Source organism: Gymnoscopelus microlampas (genome assembly GCF_963454915.1).
Source record: "Gymnoscopelus microlampas genome assembly, chromosome: 3".
Classification (NCBI taxonomy): domain Eukaryota; kingdom Metazoa; phylum Chordata; class Actinopteri; order Myctophiformes; family Myctophidae; genus Gymnoscopelus; species Gymnoscopelus microlampas.
Window position 1 is genome coordinate 52,097,138 of NC_139940.1, and position 21,790 is coordinate 52,118,927.

Here is a 21,790-nt window from a genome sequence, read left to right on the forward strand (position 1 = left end):
TCCCTTTTTACCTATCTCTCAAAATCATCATTAGACCGCCTGCAACTGGTCCAGAATGCTGCTGCCAGGTTACTGACCAGGTCCAGGAGATCCTGTCATATCACACCTGTCCTGGCCTCTTTGCACTGGCTCCCAGTTCATTTTAGAATACATTTTAAGATTCTTGTAATCACACACAGAACCCTCCATGGCCAGGCACCTCCATATTTATGTGACCTGCTCCAACCTTATGTGCCCAGAAGGTCTCTGAGATCCTCATCTCAAGCCCTGCTGGTTGTTCCTCCCACAAAACTAAAAACTAAAGGCGATCGAGCCTTTGCTAGTTTTGCACCTAGTCTATGGAATGACCTACCCTTCCACCTAAAAACTGTGGCCTCGGAGGACCTTTTTAAAACACTTTTAAAGACTCACCTATTCAAACAGGCCTTTATATAGCCTTTTATGTTTACCAATCTTTGTGAGCTTGTGCTGTAACATAATCCTGTATTGATTTCTTGATTTTTACCAGCTGACTGGTAAAATACTGATTGTTTTATTTTATCTGTTTATGTTATTACTGATATGTTATGCTTTTATGTTGTGAAGCACTTTGTGACTCTGATGTCTGTGAAAGGCGCTCTACAAATAAAAAATGTACTAAGTACTTATTAACAGTTAATAAACTATTTGTAAGGTAGTATTAACTTTATTATGTTTTTATAAATGTTTATACGGACTTGAACGTGCTATTAACAAACATTAATTAACAACAAATAGACAACTTACTAAATACTTATTAACAGTTAATAAACAACTTGTAAGGACGTTATTAACCTTTATTATGTGTTTATAAACGTTTATAAAGCATTGAGCGTCCTATTAATTAACAAATAATAGACAACTTGTGAAATACTTATTAACTGTTAATAAACAGTTTATGAGATCGTTATTAACTTTATTGTGTGTCTATAAACGTTTATAAAGACTTATAAATACTATTAACACGACACTTATTGACAATAAATTAACAACTTATAAGATGTTAATTAAATGTTACATTTAAGAAGTGTCTTATAAGTTGTTTATTAACTGTTAATTAATGTTTGTTAACAGGATGTTCGTTTAAAGTGGGAACAGTGTCTTATAAACATTAACAAATCCTTACTTAAGTATTTATTAACATTTAAGAAGTGTCTTATAAGTTGTTTATTAACTGTTAATTAATGTTAGTTAACAGAACGTTCGTTTAAAGTGGGAACAGTGTCTTATAAAAATTAACAAATCCTAACTTAAGTATTTATTAACATCTAAGAAGTGTCTTATAAGTTGTTTATTAACTGTTAATTAATGTTAGTTAACACGACGTTCGTTTAAAGTGGGAACAGTGTCTTATAAACATTAACAAATCCTTAGTTAAGTGTTTATTAACATTTAAGAAGTGTCTTATAAACATCAACAAATCATTAATAATGCATGTATTAAAGGAGCTACACCATGAATTTAAAAAATAATAATAATATTTGATATCATATTGTTTATGTCCCTCAAACGTTTTTCAAAAGGTTTGAGCCTAAATCAAGCCTCAGATATACTCATTCCAACTAACTTCTCTCTGGCTTATAAAGCACTTTCACCTGCAATACCACATTGTCCTGTTTGGCACGGGGCGCTATTGAGCCAGTTTGTATGCATGTCATGTCCTGGTTCTGTGTGGACAAAGTAAAAAAAAAAAATAAGAAAATATTTTAAAAAAATTAAAAATTTGATTATTTTTTTTTTGTTAGAACTGAAAAACGGGAGGAATTGTTCCCAGACGTGACGTAGGGTGGGGGAACAAATCTGACGGACTGTTTTCAGACCAATTTACATGAAAACCACAGATAGCCTATGAAAGCCTGCATGCTCGAAGTCGGGTATTTGTTGGAACAGAAGAGAGGTGGGGGAGACCAAAAACACACAAAAATGAAGAAAAAGTTAAAATTCATGGTGTAGACCCTTTAACACTTTTTGCAACTACCTGGTCAAAAGTGGGAACAGTGTCTTATAAACATTAACACACCCTTAGTTAAGTATTTATTAACGTTTAAACAGTGTCTTATAAACATCAACAAATCGTTAATAATGCATTTATTAACACTTTTTGCAGCTACCTAGTGTCTTATAAACATGAACAAATCCTTAGTTACGATTTTATTAACATTTAAACAGTGTCTTATAAACATCAACAAATCGTTAATAATGCATTTAACACTTTTTTGCAGCTACCTGGTCTAAAGTGGGAACAGTGTCGGTTAAACATTAACACATCCTTAGTTAAGTATTTATTAACAATTAACCAGTGTCTTATAAACATTAACGAATCCTTAACCATGCATTTCTTAACAAATAGGCATTGCATCTACAAATATATGTTTATGGCCCAGCCATTCTGTCCACACAACACAGAGATGGTCAGACAGCAAGCGCTCCGTTCGATTGCCTCTTTGTCTCCAAACGTGTTCCTCTACGCTACGCCAGGCTCTTTCGATGTGCTGTGTGTGAGCATCTGTTCTACAAACCACCTTGAATGGTTGACAGTCTGGTGATTGTAGCCCAACTCAGACAGTGTACGATATGGACGCCATTCATCGCTCATGATGGTAGAATCTATCCTCACATGGTGCAGAATCAAAGGGAGAAGGTCTTTTTGACCTCTTCTTTCCATTTTTTTAATAAACTAATTAATAAAAAACAACATTCATTCAATATTTGCCACATTTGTACAAAAGTTATAAAACCTGTAATTCACAACATTATCACAATATCACTTTCAAACAGATTTAACCTGTACATTCTGAAAGTCAGTGCAGTCCAGGGGAAAGCCTGGATGTAAAAAAAAAAAGGAAACCGTCACCCTTGCTTCAGCAGCTGAAGTCAAATAGAATTATAGAATTACAACGTGCTTAAAGTGCTAAAGCTGGGGTCTTCAACATTTTCAGGCCAAGGACCCCTTAGCTGAGAGAGACTACTTATTGTATAAAATTACGTTGCAGATTTAACTTTTTAGTAGATTTCATATAGCTTCAAAGACTTTCACAACACTATCACCAGTGCGGTGAGTTATTGTTTTGCATTTGTTTACACATTATCTTTTGTTAATATGTTGGATTCATATTAATGCATTTTCAGACATTTAACCACTTAAACCTTTGGTTTTGTACTTAGGCTGCTCTTTTTTCCCCCTCCACCAAACCTCTGCCGAAAATAGCAAATCTACAAGCTTATAGATTTGCTTATTTCGGATAATGTTCATGCTGTTCTTTCGTAGTTTGTAGCACTACAAATTATCGCTCTACTTCTGCATTTTTCTTTTTCATTTGAGGGCCTAAATGCGGAGGACTTGAGGACTGAGCAGGCGCATTAGAGTTTCAAATGGTAGAAGCATGCGCAGTGGCCTTTTAAATGCGGAAGTATTGCAATCCCAGATTTGACCACCAGGTAACGGCAGCTTCACCGTTCTACTGTAGTTCTGGGGGCTTGACTTTGACAACCTCAAAATAGTGAATCCATGTGGCAAATAATAGAGTCCATAACTGAGACAGTTTGGTTCTCAGTGTCTGAATTTGTGCTGAACGATTTTCGCTATCCAGAGACGGGAAGATCTTCTCAACACTTGAAACCTGGAGGATACTCAATGTGGGAGAGCATAAAGAATGCCAAAGAGAACATGGAAGGCAGTTGGAACATCTGGAAGGCCGTCGACGACCACTTCTTCCTCCAACACCACTGCAGCTTACAGCGCTGAATCTGGGCCTGCCGGAAGCGCCACGGTCTCTCCAGGATACTCTTTCGGAGGCCACTGGTGTGCCGGTCCATGTTGTCTCTCTAGATTGGAGCACATTAACAAATGAACATTAAGACATATCCCCCAAATGTCAATGAGACGTGTGCTCCTTGATGCCTTAAACTTAAAGGAGGAGTTCACCCAAAAAATGACTTATTTTCTATCAATTGCACACCCTATGAAGCCTTGAATCCATGGATTCTTTTTTGTTTTTGTCGCATTTATAAGCTAATAATTTGATTCCCGTCTCCTAACGGCTAATGTATCCGGTAGGAGACACAAAGTAGATTATTTGTGTCTCCTACCGGAAATACACACGGTCATCAATTTATTGTCTTAGGAATGCCACAAAAACAAAAATAAATCCATGAATTCAAGGCTTCATGGGGTGTGCAATTGATAGAAAATAAATATTTTTTTGGGTGAACTCCTCCTTTAAATGTTGATTTACCTGACGTCTTCACTATTGGTTAATTTCCCTAAAGATACAACTGCAGTCCTTGGAGTGCCACTGCCCTTCTCTGTGCATGTGGTCTGCATACAAAGAACATGAGTTAGAATTTGACTCAAATAACTGTGGACAACATCTGCATGCTTTCTTAAAACATTGATAATCTACTCCTGACAGGATAGTGCTGATGAGTGCTATGTGGGAATTCCAATCAGGAAATAGAACTGAATCACTTTAATTAAAAAGCAAGGAATATAAAACAAACAGCCAGCTGTCTGCTGGTATCATAATCAAATGTAATACTGTTACAACCAAATACAAATAAATAAATGTTTCAGTGGACAGATACAAAGACAGTTTTTCACGAGATAAACCCTATGAGTTGAACTGATTCCTATAGTCTCTATACTCCCCTCTCCTGTTTAGATGTACACTAAATATCTTCACTGCAAATAGCCAATCCACAAGCTAACAACGCATCGCAAATCTGCCGTAGTGAGCTTGTAGATCTGCTTTTTTTGCCAAATGTTCCCCCAGAATAGGGACTATACGGATCATGTGGTTAAAGACACAACATATCTCATATTTGCAAGTGTAACACTTGCGACTTGCAGTGCTACACCAAATCATGTGGTATATACAAAATTTGCATGAATACAATTTCAGGTTGGGCTCAGGGAGCGAATGAAGCAACGGGATATGTTTCCTCTTTTTAGCCAAAGTCAGTCAATGGCACTTTATTTTAGCCTAGCTAGGCAACTAAGAAATAAGAAACCCTAAACTAATAAAATAAAATACATACACATACATAAACACAAATTCACAAATACCCAAAATAACAATTGGTCAGTCAGTCACAATATTCAATTCAATGTTAAATGTTAGTCAGTCGTTGTTGTTTGAGCTCACTTTGTTTGTTTACCCGGGTAGTATTTAATTTGAAAGGCCTTAAGTTCATATCCTGCAGTGAGATCTTATCTGTCTCTTTGGAATCCTCCACTGGTGTGCTCCTCCACCGACGATGACGATGATGAAGACGTCTCAATGGCTCCTCACCACTGAGAGATGACCAGCTGATTGGAATCTTTGGATTGTGGATCTATCTGGGATTTCTGGTTTCAGTTGATCAACAGAATCAACTGCACAAAAAAAAAAAATCTGCATAAAGCAGAATAAATCTGTTACTGTTCAGTAAATCAACTTCACTCTGTAGTGCACTCTGACCATAGTAACATAGCTGGTGATACAATGTAAACCTCAGTCAGTGTGAATATGCAAAAGAACATTTTTAGCACAACATGTACACTTTAATTCAAATTAACTGGAATGTATTAATTATACTCAGCAGGTATTAACATCACCACATATTTAGTTGACTTTAACCCAAAGGCACATCAATTCATTCACAGTATTTCTCTCCACCTAGCCATCAGAGTGGCTGGCTGCAAACATGAGGCCTAGCAGACAGCACACAGACCCCCCACACACACACACACACACACACACACACACACACACACACACACACACACACACACACACACACACACACACACACATACAGTATATACATCAATAAAGTGCAATAAAAGTTACTAATTGGCCCACAATCATTACTCAGAGTCAAACTATTTCTTATATTCATCTCTGATTGGTTTAAAGTATGCTTAACACTCTTAAATTACCTTTGATACTTGATTACTTTCTTTACTCAGACTGACTTCAGCTTAATTGGCTAATCAGTAGCATGAAGCCACCTGTGCACACTGCAACAGGCTAGCATTAAAACTTAGAAACAAACTCACCAGAGTTCACAAAGGTAAAAACAAAAAGAACATTTGGGCATCAAAAGAAGTTTGCTTCATCAGAAGGCTTTTTAACTTTAACATAAAATAAACTCAGCAACTTAAATCAATAAGGCTTTGTATCAATGTGGTGTCTGTCTGTGCAGAAAGCAGTGTCCTGCTCTGCTGCTTTCTTCCTCTCTCTGTTCTGGAATAGGGATCTTAGCCTCTTTAGCGCCCCCCACAGGAACATCAGTGTTAGTCATCCTAAATTAACTCTTTAGTTGCTGATGCAACTCATATGTGTTACACAAGTAAGAGTAAATGTAAGGACTATTAACTTAGTCTAGGGCAGGTCAGTATAAATTGGGAATAGGTTAGGAAAGGAACTCCAGTAGCAGTGATGTCTTCACTGCAACTGGAATAATCTAGTTCCTTTCCTTTATTTAGGATGACTAACACTGATGTTCCTGTGGGGGGCGCTAAAGAGGCTAAGATCCCTATTCCAGAACAGAGAGAGGAAGAAAGCAGCAGAGCAGGACATAGATATATATAAAGGCTAGATGACTCACCCGCGCTGCTGGCCAATGGAGTACGACGTCGCCACATGGCGGCCATCTTGGGACGGTCATTCATAACATTATGTCTATGGTGCATATACTTTGAAATAACCATAGCGTGCTCAATTTTCATCCGATTTTCAAACGGTTTGGTGTTTTGTAAACACCAAAGATGTAGTTATGATATTATTGTATTTTAAAAAAAAAACATGATTATAATTATAAGTATGCAGTATCATAACTACATCTTTGGTGTTTACAAAACACCAAACCGTTTGAAAATCGGATGAAAATTGAGCACGCTATGGTTATTTCAAAGTATATGCACCATAGACATAATGTTATGAGTGACCGTCGCAAGATGGCCGCGGTTGAGCTACGCTTGCGCCGCCCCTTGAGCCATCTAGCCTTTATATATATCTATGGAGCAGGACACTGCTTTCTGCACAGACGGACACCACATTGATACAAAGCCTTATTAATTTAAGTTGCTGAGTTTATTTTATGTTAAAGTTAAAAAGCCTTCTGATGAAGCAAACTTCTTTTGATGCCCAAATGTTCTTTTTGTTTTTACCTTTGTGAACTCTGGTGAGTTTGTTTCTAAGTTTTAATGCTAGCCTGTTGAGTGTGCACAGGTGGCTTCATGCTACTGATTAGCCAATTAAGCTGAAGTCTGAGTATAGAAAGTAATCAAGTATCAAATGTAATCTAAGAGTGATAAGCATACTTTAAACCAATCAGAGATGAATATAAGAAATAGTTTGACTCTGAGTAATGATTGTGGGCCAATTAGTAACTTTTATTGCACTTTATTGATGTATATACTGTATGTGTGTGTGTGTGTGTGTGTGTGTGTGTGTGTGTGTGTGTGTGCGTGCGTGCGTGCGTGCGTGCGTGCGTGCGCACGCGTGTAGTAAGAGAGCTAGAGAGATGTTTTTTGGTTTCTGTGGTTTTGATACTTTCAGTTCACATGCCTTATGTCCATGTGTTTCTCTGCCCCTGTGTTTTTGACACTTCCTGTGAGTGTTACAATGCATGTATGTGGGTTTGTTGTGCAATTACTGGACTGCTTTCCATCTGCAATGTGCATATTAATCCTTGTTGAAAGCTGGTTTGGCCATATACAGTAGTGGCAACATTGATATCTTGGTACATAAGAGCAGGCCTCTACATGCTACTAATGAACATCAATTCAGAGAGGAGCCTGAGAATTACAGGGCGAACTTTGATAAATGCCAGTTGTCTATAATCCATAAGATATTAAATAAAAATAGGCAGCTGCCTCACTGCCTTCCTCAGACCAGCCAAGTGTGTGCTGTGTAACCATACCATGAGAGGAGCCTGTAGTAACTGCACCATGCTGAAGGGAAAGCATGATCAAGGAAGTGTTTGCACCTGGAGAGAGGCTAGAGCCAGGTCACGTAACCCTGAGGGTTCTTTGACCTATAACAGGAGGCAGGATGTGGGGAGCTGAGTGTGTTTTGTCTCCTGTCGTGAGAACGAGGTCTTATTGACCACAAACTGATGTTCACAGGCATTATTTGTCACATCAATCAACATCACACATTATTATCTACAATACCACAGTATCGATACACTGTCTATAGTGTATAGAGTGAAGCCAGAAAGGGGTGGGAGAGAGGTTTTGTGTGTGTGTGTGTGTGTGTGTGTGTGTGTGTGTGTGTGTGTGTGTGTGTGTGTGTGTGTGTGTGTGTGTGTGTGTGTGTGTGTGTGTGTGTGTGTGTGTGTGTGTGTGTGTGTGTGCGTGCGTGCGTGCGTGTTGTGCAGTACTGGACTGCTTTCCTTCTGTATCTTTTCAGAAGGACAGCGTACGTCTCCCTGGGAGGTTCTAAATCTCGTACCCGGCCTGTCACCTACGGTGTCCCCAAGGATCTGTCCTCGGCCCCACTTTGTTCACCCTGTACATGCTAACCCTTGGCTGTGTCATCAGCAGGCATGGAATGTCTTGCTAGATGCTGCACGTAAACACAAACACATCACACCCATCCTCCGTTCACTGGCTTCACGTTTCTTCCTGGACCGAATACAAGATATCCCTGTTAAGTCATCAGTGCATCCACGGCAACGCGCCTTCCTACCTCAAGGAATTAGTCTCCCAACAACCCCTCCTCTGCTCTACAAACACTAACCTCCACATAACCCGCCTTGACCGAGCTCACCAAGCTCACCATGGGCGACCAGGCCTTCTGCTCAGACGCCCCCGACTGTGGAATGCCCTCCCCGACCACCTGAGAGCACCACAGTCGAGCATACCTTGGTACATATGAACAGGCCTCTTTGCATGCTGCTAAAGCGCACAAATGCAGAGAGGAGCCTGAGAAATACATGCAGGACCAACTTTGATAAATACCAGGTGTCTATAATCAACAAGATCTAAAATAAAAATAGGCAGCTGCCTGCCTTCCTCAGACCAGCCAAGTGTGTGCTGTGGAACCATACCATGAGAGGAGCCTGTATGTGTATTGAAGGGAAAAGATGATCAAGGAAGTGTTTGCACCTGGAGAGAGGCTAGGGCCAGGTCACGTAACCCTGAGGCTTCTGTGTGACCTATAACAGGAGGCAGGATGTGGGGAGCTGAGTGTGTTTTGTCTCCTGTCGTGAGAACGAGGTCTTATTGACCACAAACTGATGTTCGCAGGCATTATTTGTCACATCAATCAACATCATACATTATTATCTACAATACCACACTGTCAATACTATATTATATACTTTTTTATTCTCTCTAATCTGTTTCAATATTAGAATAACTGTATAGGCCAATTTCTTTTATCAAGGGTACACAGCAGTGGTTGTGTTCACTTTTCCCCGCCCAGAATGTCATGTACACGTGCACATTCTGCAGTAAACACTCCATTGGGTATTCTGCATTGTGTGTGTGTGTGTGTGTGCGCGCGAGAGCGCACGTGTGTATGCACGTTCAAAAGTAAAACCGAAACCACTTGCTTGGGCGGCACAGTATTAAAGTCAGACTGGAAGAGACAGCAGCTCAGTTTGTTCTGCAACAGTGAAGACCAATGTAGGACAGCAGAGGTATTGGACAAAGTGAGATAACATTTAAACATATTCATACATATAGTATATTATATTGTACTCACTCAATGCATAACATATGGACATTATTAGCATATACTTCTACTAATGAACTAAGTTACATTTTTGTGTCACAGATGTCTGGCAGGCCAGACAGACCAAGGAGGGTGAGGAACGCTGGAGGAGACATGGAGGAGAGGATACAGGAGGAGGAGAGGGTAGAGGAGGACAGCGAAGTGTACGTTAATGTAGACAATGCCAGAGACCAAGGCTCCGGCTCAGTGGAGGCTACAGGAGCTCAAGGTACACAGTTACACTGTTTCTCTCTCTTCTCACATCATTACAACAGATTTCCTTCCTCCACATGCTATCTCCTACGGAGAAAAAAAATAAATCCAGTGAAACACAGTGTGCGGCTGATTTTGTGCACCGTTGGCAGTGGCTGCATGTCATAATGTCATTTCTAAGCCTAAAGGTCCTTATATACGGCGTTTTTTTCATGCGAATATATATTTTTTTTTAACGTTTAAAGTCAATGCAATGTTCCATTTCACACATTTTCAAATGTATGACATGTATAAAAATCTTTTGAAAATAGCAGATCTACAAGATCTGTGAGCTTGTAGATTGGCTATTTTCGATTGGCCGAAATGTATAGGGGTGAAGAAGTGGTTAATGTAAGTTCTGTAATAATGATCAAAATCTACAAAGTAACTAGTATTAAAGTTTTCAAATAATTGTTGTGGAGTTAAAGTATAATATTTGCCTCTGAGGTGTAGTGGAGTAGAAGTAAAAGTACTGAAAATTGGAAATACTCCTTTAAAGTAAAAATACCTCAAAATTGTACTTACAGTAAGTACAGTCCTTTAGTAAATGTTCTTAGTTACTTTACACCACTGTGTGTTACTGTCTGTTACAGGCTGAAATAAACATGTTCCTTGGCAGCGCAAAAATATGCATTGTTAACTATTTTGAACCTCATAAAGTTATTTAAATTATGTTTGTTTGCGTATTTTATTCATGGCATTTGGAGGGTTTATGTGATAATAGCAATTTAGTTTTTTTGTTATTTCGTTTTTTTCATTTTTTTTTTATTATTTCCAACTTTCAATACTTTTACTTCTAATCCACTACATCTCAGAGGCAAATATTGTACTTTTACCCTTAAAGGGCAAGACCACTTTGGTAGAGGTTTGGGTTGTGTAGTTACCTTGCCATGATGTAACTCCAAAGGTGGGCAAGAAATACAAAATAATTGCTCCATTGATTAGAAATTGATAATTCAAAATATGCTCCTCATTGTCATACCGTGACATTGTACAGTAAAACTGCTCTCAAAGTCACTCTTTTAGCACAAAAATGAACGCAAACAAAGTTGATTCAGACAATATAGAACATCACCAAACCCAGTACTGTTTTTTTTTTAAATAAAAATGTCAACTTCCTGTTGATTTTGCCATTTTTAAAAAGTAGAAAACCCGGACTGGATCAACGGATCCGGATCTAGATCTTCAAATAGTAAAATCAACAGGAAGTTGACATTTTTATAAAAAAAAAAACAGTACTGGGTTTGGTGATGCTCTATACTATCTGAATCAGCTTTGTTTGGGTTCATTTATGTGCTAAAAGAGTGACTTTGAGAGCTGTTTTACCGTACAATGTAAGTCAATGAGGAGCATATTTTGAATTATCAATTTCTAATCAATGGAGCAATTATTTTGTATTTCTTGCCCACCTTTGGAGTTACATCATGGTAAGGTAAATACACAACCCAAACCTCTACCAAAGTGGTCTTACCCTTTAAGTTACTTTGTAGATTTTGATTATTATCACAAAACACACTTCAGCCCTATATACATCTATAAGCTCACAATGCATGGCGATGCATTGTGAGGTTGTAGATATGCTATTTTCAAAATGTTTGTATACATTTGAAAACGTGTGAAATGGTACACTCTGCATAACGAGTACTTTCTACTTTTGGTACTTTAAGTACAGTTTCTTATTTCCAGACTTTTACTTGTAACAGAGTATTTCTACATTGTGGCATTGATACTTTTACTTACAGTAAGTAAAGTTTTCAACCACTGCCAATCGAAAACAGCAACGTTACCATGTAAAATGACAAGTAGCTGTGGGCTTCTTTCCTTCTGCTATTTTGTAATCAAATTCTGTTAATGAAAATTCCCCTAGAAACTGATTGAGCTATAATATTGGTACCCAATACCAAGGCTCTGTTGTCAAGGTCAATATTGGGTGTACCCAAACACTTCTATTCTTTTTATTTTTATTATTCAATAAAACCATGACCAGGTCATCATCACTTGAGGATGTAGACTCCATTGTTTCGCCATGGCGAATAACTTTATTGACTTTATGAATTTTATACGCATAAACGCGTCATGATAGGTGTGTAGAGGCAGACGCGTCCAAATTCGCCGGCCGAATATTTAGTATTGTCGGGTCGTTTATTTGCGCCGCATCGCAATTTTGGCCAGTGTGTAATGACCTGAAGACGATCTGTAGGTGGACTTAATTAATTTTCCTCTTTTTTTTTTCTTTTATAATGTAAAGGGAGAAAAGATTTATGGGACTTGAAGCGTTGTCTATCCTTATGAGTTTTACATGCCCATTTTAAGTACTCTGACTACGTATGTCCCTGTGCACGGACCCTGCAGTGCGTGCGTGCGTGCGTGCGTGTGAGCGAGAGAGAGAGCAAAGTGCCTTACCTTGATTACGCATTAAAGGGATATGTCACTTTTTTTTTTAATTGGGTCATTTAATTGTCTACTTGTGAACACCCCAGACAGTTTTTAAGTTGCTTGATTCAGCATTTAGATATTTGAAATTTATTGTATTCCCCCTTCCTATACAAACCCATTGTAACCTCAGACTCTCTTTTTCAATTACTTTTTTCATTTATAAAAAAAAATAAAAGAATTTGGAAAATGAAACATTTTAATACAATAAAACAATTTAAAGAAATCGAAAGTAATCGAAAAAACATGGCCCCCTCACGTATTAGAAGATCCCTTTAAGTTGCATTTATGTGTTTATCAAGAAAGAGCGGCAGATCGATTGCCTTTAACATATAATGTCCATGTTGTGTGTTGTATTATTATTCCATGTTGACTCATCTGTGTGCCTGCGTACAGACCTTGTGAGAGAAAACTAAAGTTAATAAAGTTATAATAAAGACAAGACATTTTATGTATTTTTCCCCTAGAAGAAAGGAAACGTATAGCTTCAAAACCAAATGCGGCTAAATGTTTGTGTACCGTAACCGTTACACCCAGAGTAGTTGCAGATGGTTACAAGGGAAGGGACATGCCACCATGTGGGATGAATAACAATGAAAATATGTGACATTTTTTGAGAAAGTCACAATTGTATATTATAATGAAGACATGTTCAACTACATTATTGTACATCATATGAACGTATTTGCAGAAATTAAGGATGAAGGGTTCAGAGTCCATTGGACCAAATCACTTAAAAGCATAATATTCCCTCTGTGTACTTTGAAATGAAACATTGAAGCTGAACATATTCTATATCATGAACAGTATACTGTAGCAGCTGCTATGCTCATGCACCTTATGTCTAACCTCATACTATAGGGATGGATATGCTGTTGTGTAAATAGATACTGTACCTTTGTTTTAGATCCGTTCTTCCCCCCTACCTTTTTCTCTCTCTTTCTGGAAACAACAAAAAAAGTAACATTTTACCCACTGTTGAACACCTGTAAACCTGTGATGTGACAATAATTCTGATTGTGATTAAGGTTGAACTCTATTGTGCTTTATCCTCCAGGTGTCCAGAGAGCCATCATCATTGAGAGAAGCATCTTCAGAGCAGCGGCAGTGTGCCTTACAGCACTGTGTGTTCTAGGAGTGGTGAGAACCACAGACAAGGTCATGGACTGTGAGTATCAGCTGGTCAAAGGTCATATTCATGCTCTTATAAAATAACCAATAAATTGATAGTGTGTGGTTTCACTTTATTATATATGTTGAGGTCTATTAACATAAAACACACCCGATCAGGAACATTAAAATGTCTTCTTCTCAAAGCTTCCTTTTCCACACAGTTGCTTAATCTCATAATGAACAGTAACAAAACAACTGTGTTTATTGTCAACTTTTGGTCCTTTGCAGATCATTCAACCATCACTGAGTTACAGACAAAGTATGAGAACCTGACCATGGAGAGAGACCAATGGAAAACCAGCTTTAACAACGTGACCCTGGAGAAAGACCAATGGAAAACCAACTTTAACAACATGGCCCTGGAGAGAGACCAATGGAGAACCAGCTTTAACGGCGTGACCCTGGAGAAAGACCAATTGAAAACTAGCTTTAACAACATGGCCCTGGAGAGAAATCATTTGCAAAGTGAAGTAAACCAGCTTAAGAGAGAGATAGCAGGTGAGAGAAATTACAGATATTTGAACTATTGTCAAGGAAGTGTGAGTTCATTAAATACTAGTTGAACATGCTGTAGATCTTTAAAGAAGGTGCAAAACCTTTCTGAACGACAATTAATAATTGATATTTTAACTATTGTCAGGGAAATGTGAGAGGCATTAAGAGTTTATGAAATGCTATTTATTATGTATTCTAAAAGAGGTACAGAAACACTATTTATATAATACATAAATTAATAAATAGATAGGTTTACCCTTCACTACACCTCCAACTACTAGTATTATTATAGCTACTAAACTATAAATTAGAATTGATTATCGGTACATTGAAAATCCATCAGTAAAACTCCTAGTTAAACATACTGTAGATCTTAAAAAAGGTGCAAAACACTATTAAATAAATAAATAAATACGTACATACATACTACATACGTGCGTTCGTGTGTGTGTGCGTGCGTGCGTGCGTGCGTACATTTACCCTCCACTACATCTCTGACCAGTGTTGCCATGTCTATTTATTATAAGCGACATTGGTCATTTTGTTCTGTAAAGTTTGTAAATATTGGTAGTTGCAGATTGCAAGTTTTGTGGGCTTGTTTCTAAAGTGTAGTTGCTTATTTGGGCTTTCTCATAATGTATTATTTTTCCATATCAAGGACCCCCAAATTAACACAAATCACAAATATATCCATTTCTTTTTCAATATATTTTTGAAAATAGCAGATCTACAAGCTCACAACGCGTTGCATTGCGATGCATTGTGATGCATTGTGAGCTTATAGATCAGCTGTTTTCAAATAGCCAATGTTTATCAGGTTAGAGTTGTTAAACTGATTTTGACGCTATAACTGTGTGTGATCATTTAACCTAGTTGCTTCTTTTGGGCTTGTTTTCATAGACCTGGTTGCTTTTTCCTCTCACAAAATCTGGCAACACTGTCTCTGACTACTATTATTTGAATAACTACTCTACATGTTAGAATTGATCATCAGTGCATTGAAAATCCATCAGTAAAACTCTTGTTTGATGTTTAGTCAAGTCGTGTCCCAGTGGATGGAAGAAGTTTGGATGCAGCTGTTATTACAAATCTACTGAAATTACAACCTGGGAGAAAAATAGAGAACAATGTCTGAAGACAGGAGCAGATCTGGTGATCATTAACAGTCAAAAGGAAGAGGTTAGTGGATCTGTGTGTGTGTGTGTGTGTGTGTGTGTGTGTGTGTGTGTGTGTGTGTGTGTGTGTGTGTGTGTGTGTGTGTGTGTGTGTGTGTGTGTGTGTGTGTGTGTGTGTGTGTGTGTGTGTGTGTGTGTGTGTGTGCACACATGCACACGCAGATGTCCATTGTACACTCATAAGTATAGTTGCACATTATGTAATTCTGATTATAGTGAAAACCTGAACACAGACATTAGAGAGGATTAATTGTTTCTATCATGCACAAATTATCAGGAATTCATCAGAGGATTTACCACTGGGGATCAGTATGTATCATGGATTGGTCTGAACAGGACTGCAGGAAATTGGACCTGGGTGGATAGAACACCACTGACAACACAGTGAGACATTTTACACGTTTTTCTATTGTCATTCTATCAAATTCACTGTATGTGTGAGCGACTGAGTGGATGTGATTACAATACCTCATGTTGTTTGTTGTTTACTCTGCAGGTACTGGCGCAATGGACATCCTCGTAGCAATGCAGACTACAACTGTGCAGCATACTACTGGCACGGTGATGGAGGATGGTATGATGAGACATGTACAGGTAGAGCCCACTGGATGTGTGAGAAGTGATGTTTCTCTTAACTTCATTGATGAAACTGCAGCTTAGTGTTTGTCAAGTTAAACAGTAGCAATTAGTAGTGAAAATGACAGAAACCTAAACATTCTTTTGACAGGATTACAAACTGTTGTAATCACATGAACCCCATGAACGCTAGCATCCCTATTCTGGAGTGAAGATTCAGCAAAAATGACCGATCTATAGATGTGTATACTGTTGCTGTCGGGAAGAAACCTCTTATCTCCATATTCTAACCTTTTCCGTTTTTTGGTAAATTAACTTAAAGGACAACTTTGTTTTTTTACAACCAATGTTTATGTTTTACATTGTAATTAAAGTAAATAAAAGATGAGTGTTAAAACATTTTAATTTACTGCTTTCTATAGTTTTAGCAATTTTCACAATCTTTTTTACAGTGTTTTCACAGTGGGCGGGGGCATTCTGTCCGGTGGCTAAATATGTATTTTTTTAACACATTAACCCGGCGTTTTCTTTATTATTATTTACAGTAGCTCTTCTAGCCCCCAATAACTCACATCTGGCCATCTCAGACAGCCGGACCTTTTTTATTGTGTAAAAAAGGCATATTTAGCCACCGGACAGAATGCCCCCGCCCACTGTAAAAAATATCGCAAAAAATGCTAAAACTATAGAAAGCAGTAAATGAAAAAAAAATTACACTCATCATTTATTTACTTTAATTACAAGCTAAAATATAATCCTTGGTTGTAAAAAAACAAAGTTGTCCTTTAATCATTCTACAGCGTCACACAAAAGTATCAAAGGTAACAGATGTACAAGCACGAAGCGACGCATTTTTAGCTTGTAGATCTGCTACTTATTATTATTATTATTATTATTATTTTTGAATTTTATTCCAGAAAAGTAACAGTTTTGGAGGTGAGGTTTCCAGCCGAAAGAGACAATATGCAATTTCACCATTTACCATTTATGTGTTTGGTACTTCAACGTAAGACACTGTCACACAGCAAAGATAGATCTACAAGCTCAAAATGCTTCGCAAGGCGACGTGTTGTGAACTTTCAGATCGGTTGTTTTTTTTTTACAAATATTTGCTGTTAATGACGTGCTCCCAATTATGATGCCAGGGCTAATTATATTTTACTTAATTGTATTCTTTTTTTTTTTTCGCAGCATATGCTTTGCTGTTATGGTATTTTGCTTTCATTATGGCTTTTTGATCTTCTTATTATATTTTCTTATTGATGTCACAGCTGTATTGTAAGTACACGTGACTAGCTTTATTGTTACAGTGATTCATTAATAATGTGTCGTATTTTAACCAGAGTTTTTAAAAAATAAATAATTTGTATCAACTTGTAAACTGAGCAAGCGAGGAAGAATTTAATAAAACTACTTGACAATAGTATTGTTTCAGTGTGTTTTTTCATAGCTTCAAGTCTGTGTCTGAGTTTTGGGACTTTTCATCTTTATTTGGGACGGTGGAGAGAGACAGGAAACAGTGGAGAGAGTCAGGCAGTGACATGCAGCATATCCACCATGTTTTCAGGTTGGGACACGCTGTCAGGCATCAAAGCATATATGGTATGAACCTTAACCCGTTGACCATCAGCACCCCCAGCCCATTCATTAACAATTATACTGACCAGGGGCACGGTGGCACAGTCGGTAGTGCTGTCGCCTCACAGCTAGAAGGTCCTGGGTTCGATTCCCGCAGGGGACGCTGTGGGCGCTGGGGGCGTGTTCTCTCCTCCGCGTCATCAGTGCCCATACCCTAGGTGGTTGGCGAAAGGGCCTTTCTGTGTGGAGTTTGCATGTTCTCCCCGTGTTCCCTAAGGTAGGTACCCTCACAAAAACATGCAGTAATCCTGGTCACTATACTGCCTCCCCCTGGCCAGCCGGGCGCCTGATGGAGGGGAAGGGAACTGGTTGGAATAACGTGTTCCTTCCACGCGCTACGTCCAACCAGGGAAACTCTCCCCTGCAGGTGACAAGAAGGTCAGTTGGCTCTCATGCACTGAAGGAGGCATGAGCTCGGCCCTGGCCTCCCTAGGCTGGCAGAGGGAAGGTAGTGCCCAGGATTACATAGACAATTGGCACTGGGTGTAAAATATAGGGGTTACAAAATCGTGGGATAAAAATGTAAGAAAAAAAACAATTATACTGACCTATGGAAAAATAGCTCATGGGCTTGGGTCCAGGCTAAGACTATCAATGTTTGAAGGACTTACTGTATCTTGTCTCATCACTGTCCTGACTCTCTCAATACCAACATGTAAAACGATTAAAGTTAGTGATATTTTTCAATACAATAAGTGTTAAATAGCTCTATATCCCCATAGTAATCATTGCTATAGAGTGTTTGTTCAGTAACAGGGGTCTCCCTGTGTCTCCAGCTCTTTAGTAAACAGAAAATACATTTTAATTTCAGGACAAGGTGTTCAATTGGAACTTGAACTTTTCCTAATTGGATGAAACTAGAAGTTTGGGCCGCTGCGCGGCCCTCACATCTAGCCTGACGCGTCGTACACTTCGCATCGCAGATCCAACTTACAGCCACCTCACAGTGTGAGCGAGAGTATTGTGTGAAAGTAGGGCGAAGTCGCTGATAATTTTTGGACATGGCAACACTGTGGTGAAAAGTAAGGCAACTCCGCTTATAATCAGAGGACATGGCAACGCTGAGTGTCCTGTGCTCCCCTCTTTCTCTGTCCCTGTGTGTCTGTACCCCTGTACAGACACACCTGCCAGCACACACCTGCTGGAGGTGTGTGCCAGTAGTCACTGCCTCACAGGTGAGTGATTAGCACCTTAACATGGGTTCTGCAACTTTGTTTAGTTGGAGTGTCTATGCTCCAAGCAGTAACACTGCCCCCCCCATAGAAAGATGCCACGTTTGTCCCTTCAGGATAAGACCTGTGCAATAGGGCAAGTGAAGCTGGTGTTCTGTTATGCAGAGTGACAGCATTATTTGATGTCAGCCCTGGTACCATTTGCAGGCAGGTGTGTGCCAGTCACAGGTGTGTGACTGGCACCTGAGCATGGGCCCTGCAACTTTGACATCTGTGTTTGGTTCCGTTGTGCAAATCTTGCCTGTAAATCTATGGTTCCTCAGTGAAGCAAGGGGTCTTGGGTTGTTGTCTTCCTTGTTGACTTCACCTGTCTCACAGAACTTAGTCCTAAGTTTGTAAATGGTAACAGGGCTGACATCAAATAATGCTGTCACTCTGCATAACAGAACACCAGCTTCACACCAGCTTGCCCTATTGCACGGGCCTTATCCTGAAGGGACAAACGTGGCATCTTTCCATGGGGGCAGTGTTGCTGCTTGGAGTACAAACTCAACAAAGTTGCAGAACCCATGTTCAGGTGCCAGTCACTCACCTGTGAGGCAGTCACACACCTGTGACTACTGGCACACACCTCTCAGCAGGTGTGTGCTGACAGGTTGCTCAAAACAAGAGCGATTACCAACAGAAGCATATTGGGTGATTTTGGCACATTTTTTGGAGGCGCTACCCACACGTTTAGCTGTGTTTTTCATTCCACGAATGCCCGATCCTTACAAGCTGTACCTCGTTGTAAAGGTGACTAATCAACGATAAAAATGATATAAAACACAATACCAATTGGTATTATTAAAGGGGAGATATAATTGACCGAAGTTAAGTTTCCGAACTTTTTTTGAGCAGTTTAGAACTTCTTTTTATAACTTTTAGTTTTAACCAAAAAATGCACTACCTTGAATAAGATTTATTACAAGTACATTACAATGATCATGAAGTAATGTTACAAAATAAAAATCATATATTCAATGATAGAAACAGCACTGCTGGTTTTACTGTAGGCAATAGAACAAATGCAAAGAACTGATGGAAAGATGTATGTTTAACAGCATCTTGTTCCCTGCATTACTGACCACAAACTACCCATGTTTTCATTATTTATGATGCCAGTCAACATCAACCAGTGTTTATCATTGTTATCTATAAATGCCACACTGTCACCACTATTACCTCTGTTTTGTTAACTGTATTTACTACTATGAAAACCTGGGCTGATCAGTGTGCAGAGTGTATAGACAAGCATGGAAATAGAGGAGTAGTTCTTCTGTTCATTCAATCAACAATAAAAACCTTATAATAGACTTAAAGACCAAGAGATTGACCTGGCCGTCTGCACTTGGACTGACTGAACATACTGTACATAATACTGTGTACTGTAGGTCAGGGGGCTTCAACGTTTTTCAGGTCAAGGACCCCTTAGCTGACAAAGAGATGAAGCAGACCCCCCCCCCATATAATATACATATTATATTGTGTTGCAGATTCAACTTTTTCATAGATTTCATAGACATATTCAGACTTGTTTGACAGCACTATCATCAGTGATGTGTAAATTCATGTTTTGCTTTGTTTATTTGTTTACATGTGACAGGGGGGAAAACGGGGTATTATGATTATTTTTCTGTTAATTATGTATACATGTTTTTCATCTCTTAACCCCTTTAAAGCCTGTATTGTGATGTCTTAAATGTATTTTGTTATGTTGGACAATGTTTTTCCTCCGGTCCCCAAGCCACTTAGCAGCAATAAGCAGCAATGACAGCTAACAGCTGAGACGCTGACAGACACTCGGGCGTGGTCCCCACCGCCCAATCCCCTAGTAGGCGACGTCATCGGCGGCCAATCGAGAGTGAGGAGGGTGCGGTGAGCCGAGCATGAACTAGAGCCGCGCTCATTCAAAAAGAGAGAGGACAGAGGAAGGTTGTGTGTGGGAGCTGGTGAGGAAGCCGAGTGTAAACCGAGAAAAAGACCAGTGTATTGGGGCGGTAAGAGGGACCAAGGGCCTCTCGGCACCACCGAGACAGTGTGAGACGCCGTGTGGACAAGGAACCCTGCCGTGTGGACAAGGAACCCTGCGAGAGACCAGAGCATGCAGAGGAGGAGATGAGCCTGGAAAAGCAGTGAATTCAACAGTGACCAAGTGATCGAACGGAGCGGGACCTGGAGCGAGCCAAGGACGACGGGGTGGCTACACTGTTGCACGCGCAACCAACGCAGCGGCAGGTTAATACCTGCCGTCGTTGTAAGTACCATCATATGCAACACTAGCTGTGTAAACCCACTGAGTTCGACCTCGCAGTATATTATCTGGGAACGGATGAACTGACCCCTGCTTTTGTGATTTCAGATTGAAGACGATGTGGGACTAGAAGATTACAGAAGATTACCTGCTTGGTCCCGTCTCCTCGGGAAAAAAAAACCTTTTTGCACTCAGTATATGGTCTTTATTTATTATGGCACATTATAGCACGTGTCAGTTTCCGTTTTCTCCTGGGTTTTTAAAGTTGGCCACCGTCACATACACACAATCTTTTGTATTAATATGTTGGATTCGTAATACAGGGGCGTAGCTACTGTGATGCAGACAACACAGTTGCGTTGGGGCCCAGAGTCATTTGGGGCCCATCCGTGCGGTCGGTAAAATAGAATAATAAATACGTAATGCAATGGCAGTTGAGTAGACTGAAGTTTGGTGGAGCCCGGTGGCTGCTGCTAGAACCTGCAGGACCCCCAACAGCTCTAGTGCATAGAGTTAAAAATAAGCTCTAGTGAGGGTAGGCTAATAACATGGAGGAAGTCAGAGGATGCGAGGGCTCGCAGGCTGCGCTGAGCTGCAGTGTTGCAATGTCCGCTTATTATAAGCCACTTTGGGCTTCCTTTTCTGTAAAGTCTTTTCTGTAAATATTGCTAGTGGTTGCTAGTGGCTATTGGTTGTGTTTTTTGGGGCTTTTTCCTAAAGTGTAGTTGCTTATTTGGGCTTGTTTCTAAAGTGTGGTTGCATTTGGGCCTCGCAACTACTGTACAATATGCAACTGTTTATAGACCGAAATGCGCAGTTTGGGCTGTTTTCTATGTGTTCTGTTATGTCTCAAATTTA

The 21,790-nt window shown here is 39.4% G+C and overlaps 1 protein-coding gene across 1 annotated transcript in view; it reads left to right on the forward strand.

Annotated features, from left to right (window-relative positions):
• The window catches only part of LOC311042602 (uncharacterized protein), a 32,607-nt gene extending 16,518 nt beyond the window's left edge, over positions 1–16,089 (forward strand). The window contains exons 3-7 of the mRNA XM_084053422.1: positions 13,468–13,578; positions 13,812–14,081; positions 15,115–15,257; positions 15,531–15,637; positions 15,750–16,089. Coding sequence (XP_083909548.1) covers positions 13,468–13,578; positions 13,812–14,081; positions 15,115–15,257; positions 15,531–15,637; positions 15,750–15,876 — 758 coding nt within the window. The 3' untranslated portion in view covers positions 15,877–16,089. The remainder of the gene's footprint in view (positions 1–13,467; positions 13,579–13,811; positions 14,082–15,114; positions 15,258–15,530; positions 15,638–15,749) is intronic.
• The last annotated feature ends 5,701 nt before the right edge of the window (positions 16,090–21,790 follow it).